This window comes from Poecilia formosa, unplaced genomic scaffold, assembly GCF_000485575.1.
Source record: "Poecilia formosa unplaced genomic scaffold, Poecilia_formosa-5.1.2 Scaffold810, whole genome shotgun sequence".
Classification (NCBI taxonomy): domain Eukaryota; kingdom Metazoa; phylum Chordata; class Actinopteri; order Cyprinodontiformes; family Poeciliidae; genus Poecilia; species Poecilia formosa.
Window position 1 is genome coordinate 4,124 of NW_006800749.1, and position 10,128 is coordinate 14,251.

The 10,128-nt window shown below is 39.6% G+C and overlaps 1 protein-coding gene and 2 long non-coding RNA genes across 3 annotated transcripts in view; 1 reads left to right on the top strand and 2 right to left on the bottom strand.

Moving 5' to 3' along the window:
* Window positions 1-2,547: 2,547 nt before the first annotated feature.
* The window catches only part of LOC103131679 (metallophosphoesterase domain-containing protein 1), a 91,051-nt gene continuing 83,470 nt past the window's right edge, over window positions 2,548-10,128 (bottom strand). The window contains exons 6-7 of the mRNA XM_007543378.2: window positions 7,586-7,699; window positions 2,548-4,275 (exon numbers count right to left, since the gene is read on the bottom strand). Coding sequence (XP_007543440.1) covers window positions 4,157-4,275; window positions 7,586-7,699 — 233 coding nt within the window. The 3' untranslated portion in view covers window positions 2,548-4,156. The remainder of the gene's footprint in view (window positions 4,276-7,585; window positions 7,700-10,128) is intronic.
* The window catches only part of LOC107834865 (uncharacterized), an 11,458-nt gene continuing 10,888 nt past the window's right edge, over window positions 9,559-10,128 (bottom strand). Inside the window, exon 2 of the long non-coding RNA XR_001660691.1 lies at window positions 9,559-10,035. This is a non-coding gene — a long non-coding RNA (uncharacterized LOC107834865). The remainder of the gene's footprint in view (window positions 10,036-10,128) is intronic.
* The window catches only part of LOC107834866 (uncharacterized), an 11,265-nt gene continuing 11,170 nt past the window's right edge, over window positions 10,034-10,128 (top strand). Inside the window, exon 1 of the long non-coding RNA XR_001660692.1 lies at window positions 10,034-10,079. This is a non-coding gene — a long non-coding RNA (uncharacterized LOC107834866). The remainder of the gene's footprint in view (window positions 10,080-10,128) is intronic.

The window sequence follows — 10,128 nt, forward strand, 5'->3', positions numbered from 1 at the left end:
TTTATTTATTTTTTTTAAAGAAAACAACATTGACTCAAAGATTGTTCTTTTTCTCCGGAATGGAAAATGTCTGAAGAAATGAACCAATAACCAGTCTGTCTCTTTGTGGACAGATCAGGAAGCACATTACTGAAGCAGAACAGGTTCAGGAGGAGACAGACTGTAAATATACACAGGAACCTGCAGGTGGACTAGACTTAAAAACATCATTCCATGTCTTGGTTTTCCTTACATTCACAACAGTTTCCAAATACAAACCAAGAAAACTTTCATTAAGACATTGATTATTAAAGTAATTTGGACATTTCAATTGTCACTATGTTTAATACACTGCTCACCAAGACCCTTTAATATTCTGATGATTGGAACATTTAGGAAGCTGTTAATGCATGATAAGGTTTTTTTTTCTTTTGTTTCTCAGCTATTCAGCTAACTGAAACATACATGCACCTCAACATGGTAACAGTTATGTTTAACACTCACCAGTGATGTACTGAATATATTGTAAGTGGTCTGGGCCAGTTTGAAGCTGCTGTGGCCTGGAAACATTTTTTTTGCTGCCCTGCAGATTTATTCTGTTTTCTCTTTTTATTTAGTCTCTTTGACATGATTAGCTCTTGGAGTCTCTGTGGTTAGAGAAACATTTGAAGGTCCACTCTTCCATGATTTTGTTGCACAGTGGAAAATATGATTGTTTAATTGTATTTTTGTTGTGTTTTGCATGTTTGGATTGTTTTGTTTCTTGTTTTCCCCTTTTGACAACCCAAACGCACTAGGCTGAAAGCGGCTGTTTAGGAGGCGGAGCCCACTGATTGCGTTCTGCAATCAGTGGGCTCAGGTGCCAGCAGAAGCTGATTGAAGTCAGAATAAAAGGAACCTGGAAGAAGGAGAGGTGTGTGTGTAGACTGATCCTGGCATTGCCAGACGGATGCGCCGTCGAGAGAGGATCGTGGCGGAAGGAATCCGCACGCCAGGCGCAAGGCGCCGAGAGGTGGGCCGATGGCTCAGTGCAGAGGGGAACCTGCCCGCGCCTCTGGGTCAGTCCGAAGAGGGGCGTCGCACGCCGGAAAGAAGACCGGAAAGAAGACCGGAACGTCGCAGAGTCAGCTGAGGATCGGCAAGTGAGCGCCTTATAGGCACATTGCCGTCACCTGGAGCAGCTGGATGAGTGGAGCCCAACTGGCGGCCTCGGATTGGTGACTTTAAGGACAATTATTGAACTTTGGATTTTGTAAAGAAGACAAGGACTGCTTTTATTGTTGCTATTGGAGAGTGACCCTTTTTGTATTAATGGGTTTTTGAGTTGTTTGCTCCCCCTTGTATCGAGAACTAAGCGTGGGGCCATATTGGTCACAATTTCTCCATTGGTTTCAAGACTGACTAGTTTCACAATCTTGAATGAGTTTTCTTAATATTGTCTTGGCTTTGGCCATGAACACAAAGGATTACGGCTGGCAGCAACTTCATTGGGTGCTTGTCAAGTATGAACCATGTAGAGACAGGTCTGTGAATAACAACCTTTCAGTCCTGTCCTGACTGAAAGAACAAAGTTGTCCAGTCCTCCCACAAACACCACTTCAAGAGATGCTCCTATTCCAGGTCTGTAGAAACCAGAGATGGTTCTCAGGAATAGAACTAAACAAGGTGAGGCAGCATGGAGGTTCAATGCTCCTCAGCTCTGGAACAAACTCAGTGACAACTTATGGGGTGTGGAAACTTTTGGTTCCTTTAAATCAGGGCTGAAAACATTGATTTAAAGGAACTTTTCAAAATATCAGACTAATGAACTGTTTGAAATATTTGGTTCCTTTATGCCTTAAATATCCATATTTTAACATCTTCAATTCATTGCTTTTATGATTTATTTTGTTTTTGTCTTTACTTTGTTGTAAACAAGATCTGGGATATTCTTGTGTATGAATGCTGTTCTATAAATAAACCACCCTTGTGAGACGAGGTAACAAAGGCTTTGTGCATTTCTATTTTTAAATCTGATATGAGATGACCTATAAGGTCCTATTGACCTTATTCCTGGGGGTCTTACTGGGGAAACGATTATGGGTGTTACTTCCGGAGGCTAGCGGAAGCAGCATTATTTCATTGTAATTTGTAGGGTTTTTTTTTTTGCTAATCTATGATAGAAGTTGCATCTCTCTTTTCGGTTATAATACAATATTTAGTAAAACTTGTTTACGGACACACCGTCTGCTGTCAGAGAGCTGCTCAGTACAGATTATCGTAATTGTGAGTTTAATCACGGGGAGCGACAGGAACAAGATAAGTTTTGTACCGGAATGACCGTGAATTAGCAGCGCTGCTAACAGCTCGTTTCTCTGAAGAACTGACGGTAATAAAGAGAAAGCAGAGAAGATCTGAGATCTGTCATAGATCTGAGTTGTGCCAACAGTATGAAACACCAGCTCCTTCACCCAGACGTTCCTTCCCTCGGGGTGGGGGCATTTATGTTTTCGCATCCACCTGAATAATGTGCAGTTGCGCCACTGGTGGCAGATATTGGATGTGAACTTAGAACCAATCTTAAACTTCTGATTTCTGAAGTTTTTATTCTGATTTAAAGGGCCCTTAAAATTGAAAGCAAAATGACACTTTGTCAAGCACAGCAGAGTAAAGCAGTTATATGCTGCTGGTAAAATACTCAATATTCATAACTTCAAAAAAATAAAACACATTCTCCATCTTTCCTTAAGATGTCGTAGTAGTGCAATAGACTTAAGATGAAACAGGAGAGGATGAAGAGGAATAAACTGAGGAATGCTCACACACTTCATTGGTGTGCAGACAGATCGTAGAGTGACCTGGTCTTATGTTCAGCATATTTAAACAAGATAGAACCTTGAAAAAATCCAAACAATTTTACAAATTTTTATCTACTTTTTTTGTTTTTCAATACAAAAGACGTAAAGAGTTCAATACATACAGCTAAACAAAAAGAATAAATACCACAGCAAGCATTTACATTACTAAGAGATAGACCAAATGAAATGTAACAACCACAATTATTTACTTTTTTTTTTTCAATGAAAAAGCATAGCATAGCAACAGCATTTAAGAGCTTCAAGGTCTTCTTTATTCTGAGGGAGGAACTTTACAAATATCAGTTACAGTGTATTGTTACAGCTCTGCTGTCCTGACTGAAAAAACTAGGTTGTCCAGTCCTCCTACAAACACAGTAACTGAGGAGTCTGAAACACCAGCCGCTGTTTCCGGTGTTCCAGCGTTGCTTGTCTTGAATGGACAGCAGTGTTAGCATGTAGCACCTTCAGGTTTAATGGTGGTCCCTTTCAGCTTTCAGACAGCACCAGCTACATTCTGAGCTAGTCACAGCTGGAGTGGTGGAGAGGATTGGGAGCTGTGGTACAGAGGGGGAGGGAGGGGCATACACTCTGTTTCTGTCTTTCAGCTGGTTAAGAGAATCACCTGAGGCTGTAATGAGCCCCAGAGAGTAGTGTCAACACATCTGACAGCCCAACATACTGTCAGCCTGTGGCAGAGACCTCTCGCTGCCCTTGTACACTTCCTTTGATGTCTTGCATGTGCAAACATGCCAATGGAAAAAAAGAAAAAACACAGAAAACACATTCCAGCATGCTTTGGCCCTAAGGAGACAAGAGGAAGCGGAGGCATAAAAGGGGAGACAGGATGGTGTGTGTGTGTAGGGGACTGGGAAGGACATGGGAAATTAAACTTGAAAAGTAGGAAGAGTGGTGTGAAATCCTCTTGGCAAACATTCCATCGCTGCTCAGCCAAGGCTCTGGTGTACATGAGGAGTTGGACTGTTTTCACTGTTAATTTTAATGAACTGACAATGAAGTCTCTTTTGTCTCCGACAGCAGCATCAGATTGTCAGTGCAGCAAGGACACAGAAATGTTACAAATTGTCTGCATATTAATGTTTCTCTCCATGAGTCCATGCATCTGCTTTTCAAGCCCAGTGTTAATATGAAGAAGTAGTTATGGCACATGGAATACTGGTGAAAGCCTGAGGAAGCATCAGTCTGCCACTATGGCACTCTGTGAAACACACACCAGGATTATATTTACACACCGCCATTTGTCCAGCCCTTCACACTCAACTTCCTCTTTGGGCTCCTTTCTCCTGGCGGACGGGTAGGGTCTGGGCTCCAGCTGTCTGCAGTCATGTGGTCCTGGGGTTGGGAAGGTCGAAGACGATAGGTGGGTTCATGGGCAGGAAGTTCACCGTGCAAGCTGAGGCGTTGATGAACGTTGTGGTGCCGTCTGTCATCATGCCATAACCTGTACAATAAGGCAAAAAAAAAAAAAAGAACTTAAAAAAACTTTTAAATGAAGTGGATGAAAATGAAATGCATGTACATTCATTCCACACAGGCTACATATATTTCATTGTTGGTTCTGGTGTTTCTCATGTTCCTCTGGAGACCAGCCTATTGAGTCATTGTGGAGTTGAGGAGCACTGTAAAACCTAAGTTAGTCAAACTCAATTTGAGGAAACTGATTGTCTTAAACTCTTTAAGTTTATTAACCTAAACAATTCAGTTCAGAAAGAATATTCAATTTAATTATATTTAAGTGAAATATTTTCTGTCAGGCTAACATGGATACCAAAAGTTTCATTCAGTAAACCGAACTTAAACTAGTAAGTATCCTATGACCATTTCTTGTAACTGATTTAAAATGTGTTGATTGTAGTCATCTATTTAGAGCCTGAATAGTCAAATATTGTAAAATCTATTTAAAGAAGACCCAATTCAGCTCAAGTTACTCAATTTTATTGCTCCAAATTAAATAATGCTCTAGTTGCCACTACTTTTAGTTTCTCAATTCATTTTAGGAAAAACACTGCTTTAAACCATTTAAGTTGCCTTATCACAATACATGTTATGTTAAACAGCTCAGGAAAAAATTAAGAGACCATTTAAATAATTAGTTTCTCTGATTTTACTTTTTATTAGTATATGTTTGAATAAAATGAACATAGTTCTTTTATTCTATGAACTACTGACAATAAGTCTTTGAAATAGCAAAAATGTAGTATTTATTGCAGAAAATGTGAAATGATCAAAACGGCAAAAAAGATGCAGTGCTTTTGGACCTCAGATAATGCAAAAAAACAAAACAAAACACAAGTTTATATTCATTTAGAAACAACAATGCTAATGTTTTAACTCAGGAAGAGTTCACAAATCAATATTTGGTGGGATAACATTGACGTTTTCAATGGGGTTCAGTGCAGAGGTCTAAATACTATTATTTTGGATGGACTCCCCAGAAGCTTCAATATGTAACTTTTATTTTTAAAAATACATAGGGTTTTTACATAGTTGTTAAAATTATCATTATGTCATGACAGCATAAGACAGAAAATCTGTGAAAAAAATCGAGCTCTTCTGCCTTCTCCCAGTACTCCCAGTACTAACTGCAGAAACACAATACTTGGTCAGAAACAACCAGAGCCATGAGGAGGGTCTTGGTGCTGTCAATCAGGTTTGTGTACACACTGCTCACACACTCCCCATTGCTCTCTGCTACCACAACATAGCCTATTACAAAAGCTAAGGCTAGTTAGCATAGCCACCGATGACAGCGGATAAATGGTTTTCCTGGGGCTGAAAGTTGTTTCTCCACCATTAGCACATTTAGCAGCACATAGCCGAGGTTGATTGATGACCACTTGTACTGAACCAGGTTCTGGTCTTACTGGAGGGCTCTTCCTGTTAAATAAGAGTTGTTCCTCTCCACTGCCACTACGTGCATGCTTGGTATGGGGGATTGTTGTAAAGTCAATGACAATGCAAAAGAATGTCGCTACATGTTCAACTAGGATAAGTGAATGCTGCAATCTGCTGGGTTTTCTAAAACAGAAACGTTTTAAGCTTCTGATAACTAGGATCAATTAGAATGTATCAGTCAACTGAAATTATTAATCTTTTTTGTAAAGTGCCTCGAGACAACATTTGTTGTGAATTGGTATTCTAAATAAACTGCACTGAAAACTGAAACAAATCTTAAGAATTTGCTTCAAAACAAACATTTAAAATTCCCAAACTGTTCAATAAGGTCAATGATTATTACAAGGAAATCTTTTGACTGGAAAAACTCTACTATGTAAATCATATGCTGCAAGACAAATGTCGTTTTAGTCTTGAGTCCAGCGAGGCCAGACACTATTCTTTCGTAAATATTCAGAAATGTAAACTACAGTGATGAAATTATTTGTTTGATGAGCCATGAAGGAGAGGAAGAATTCTACATGCAGTTGTTAATGGCACAAAGGAAAGAAAAGGAGCAGCATGAGTCTGTAGGAATGGAAGTAGTAGTATTCTATGTGTGAGTGTGAAATTTAGGATAGTAATGTCTTAAAAAAAAAAAAAAAACGGGCTCCTCAAACTCTATGGAGCAACATGTCTTCAAGTAACAGATACAACTGAGATTAGCTGCCATCTGACCTCACTGTGAGAATGTTTTCTTTGACTGCAGGTGTGTGGAAGAGATCTTCTGCAACTCTATTTAGGCCGTTTAATATTTGAAATGCAATAACTCAAAATGCACTTCTTTATAAATGCCTCCAGGAGCCCTCAATAATGAGGAAAGCAGCACTAAGCTCATTTCTTTAAAAAAATCTGATCTACTTTCTAATCTGGTTGTCTCTGATCAGGGACTGCTGCTCCAGGGTCCCACACTGACCTGGTAACCCTGAAAAAGTAATCCTCAGCACAGAGAGCTGCCTCGCTGCCCCTGCTGGCCTGGATGAATTGCAGATCAGTATGTAGCAGCTAACCAGCAGTAACGGTGAGACCGCTATGCTTTTATGTTACCAGATATAATTAGATACAATAATGTAGTCCATGTCAGAGCTGAGATGAACATGAACTGCTAATACAGCAAGTTTGAAGAAGTAGCATGTAGAAATCTAAACCCATCCCAACAATGAGGAGGTCTAGCAGAAGCCAAGTACAGTGGCATACTGTACAGGTTAGTGTTGGTCAGAGGTGGTCTGGCAATGCCCACTGGGCCAACCAATCGTAATTTAATCAAAAATCACTTGTATTGACTGCAGTGGTCCATTGGTTGATTTTCTTTATGGACATCAGGCTAACACAATGAAATCTCTCAGCCCTCATCAGGTCACCCCCTCCTGTGCTTTGACCATAGTTCTACGTTGACAGATTTTGTCGTTTGGGCTGACTGGATTTGGAGAGAAGTGTGTGGCAATGGACAAACTGCTGAAGACGAAAGGCTAAGAAGCATGCAACTGATGAAGCAAAATGAGCCAAAATAGTCAATATGCTTATTCCTGACAAGTTTGAGTGCATGGCAGGTTCAGGGCCAGAGAAGGAGGGAGAATTAGGGGGATTCTTCAGAGGAGTTTACAGCTTATAGTTATTAATATCATGCAGTGAAATATTACTTTACTGAAATGGATGATTTATCAGTGGTAAGCAGAGAAATAACAGTTGAGGCCTGGTGCCAACACAATGCCAAAGTGGAAATACATCAGCAATGACCTTTTGGATGCAACTGATTGAAAACATGACATATCGTTCCATGACCTCCTAGAAGAGGTTTAAAAAGCAGAGGCATTTACCTTCATGGATGTGTCCAAACACATGTAATTTGGGCTGGACTCTCCTCTGGACTGTGTTGAGCAGTTCCATGCATCCAACACGCTGCATCTTTTTAGGAACCCAGTCCAGGAAGCCTGAAGAAATCAAACGTGTGAATCAGCAGAATCACTAGGCTGCAGTAGTTCATCAACTGAATTATAGAATGTTTGGGTTACAGCAGAAACAATACAAAACAAAAAAAAAATCACTGATGTACTAAAGTAACAGATGAATACACTGGTTCATTAAAATGTACAAAATCTAAAATAAGACTGTTGTTTTTTGGATCAAGTAGGAGAAGTTTTATGGTATCACCTTAAAATGTGGAAATCTTTATAACATATCCACAGAAGTCAACTCAATGAAAAGAAATGCTTCCTATGACAAATGGCATGTCACAACTAGCATGAGGAAATTTACATCTGGTCTTGGCAGAACAAATTTTTCAATGGTGTCAAAAGCAAAGTGGGCTCTTCTTCCCACAATGGGAAAATTTGAGTGAAGTTCTGAACGTGTCTGAAACTTCTGTTGGATCATTGAATTGTGTCTGTTTGGGGGAAACAGTGTGACATGAGGACCCGGGCCTTCAGCGCTGCTGGGCTATAAGAATTTGGCCACACAGGCCTCATGCTCAGGATTCAAGCTCATCACACCCACATAACCCTGGCAGCAGTTCAGGCTGCTTGTTGGAGTGCTTCTGTTGGCATGCCTATTATACTCGTCATGCTGCTACTGCAACAACCAATTAATGCTGCCTGGTATAGGTCCACAATGCATATTCACTGCACACTGAGACAGGGCTTGGCTGTGCTGGTTGCTGGGAGACTGACTTTTATAGATCTCAGGAAGTTATGTGACAGAGAAAGCTTCAAAATATTCTTAATTAGATGCAAAAATTATACAATTATGCCTATACACTGGCCCTGTCTACCTGTGTTTTCACAAATGTTTAAATGTTGTGGAGGTTGATTATTCAAAAGAGACCTGTATAATGCATTTTGATCAGCAAGACAAAAGCAAAAAGAAAATAGAAAAAATAGTACAGTACTGTACATGGATGCACAAAAGCATTTGCAACTTGTTCACAGAAATGAGAAACTGATGAGCACCAGCAACACGGTGACTTAAAGACTGAATAAGAAGTTTTGAGAATTTGAATTCTGTGCTGAGAAATGAATTAAAGTAACTGAGAAAAACTAATATTTTTTTTAATAAACCAAGGTTTTACCTGAAAACTCAAATTAATCTTTTGCTAAAAATTGCTGTTTGATTTTTCTTTCTTTAAAACCTCTATTGGTCTTTTTTTCTATGTTCTTCCCTTCTTTGCTGCTTTTCTCTTGTCTTTTGTTTCCACTTTATTATTGTTGTCTGGAAAGAGTGACAGGAGGCGAAAAATGGAGTCTCATACTCCTCGCTCATTTTATTCCTCCGACTTGATGCTTTTATTGACTCAGCGTCAGCAGCGTGCCTCTTCACTGCGCAGCCATTAAATCCTACACACTCCATGCTTCATCCTTGTCACACGTACTGTGAAGTTTGCGTCTGTGTGTGGCTTTGATTGATCTTTATTTTATATGGCTGCTTTCAGACAGCCTGTTTTTTTTACCCTTTGTGCTGTGCTGAGCAGTTTACCGTCCCACAAACAGCCCGGAATGAAAAGCTTTGTTTGGAAAAGTGATGTATCGCCATTAGAGGGGAGGTGGAATTTATAACCTTCACTCAGGCATGTAAGCGGTGAAAACACAGGAAATCAACCCAAAACCATCAAACATCCAATTAAGTGAATTTTGGAAACAATCTGAACAGAACTGTTACTGCAGCAAGGTAAGACGAGGATGTCACTTTCATTTACTGATGAACATCTACCTGGATCTTGTTGAGAATAAATAATTCTGTGTTTTCCTTCTATCTCTTTTAGCTAGTTACTAAGCTAAAGCTAAAGGAAATGACATGAGGAAATGCAAATGAAAGCTAGGGTCAAAGGATATGACACACTAGGGAACGGCCTCTTTAGGGCGTAGCTTAGACAGAGGCTAACAAAAGAAGTTACCAAGTGTTGATTGTTGCCATTTTGATCTGCTATCTCCTAAAGGTGGCATGAGAAATGGACCAGCTGTTGTTTGGTACTAATAAATGGAATTCATGAATTCAACTCACTGACTCTTTTTCAACCTCATACATAAGATAAGATAAGATAAGATAAGATAAGATAAGATAATTTTATTAGTCTCCCATAAGAAAAATGTATCTTGGAAGCAGGGACAAAACTGCAATACAACAATAAAAGCCCATCCAAAAGGACAGTAACCATGAATAAATACATAAACAAACAAACAAACAAACAAAAATAAATACATAAAAGCACAAATGTCAGATCGGCAGTACATCCCCAATACATCCTCTACATACTACTCTTGCTCATTGTCTGGACCTCCTGTTACTCTGTCCAGGCCCCGCTAGTCTGCCATTTATCAGGTTAATGGAGAGTGGTATAAATGAATGTTTTAGACGGTTATATTTGCAC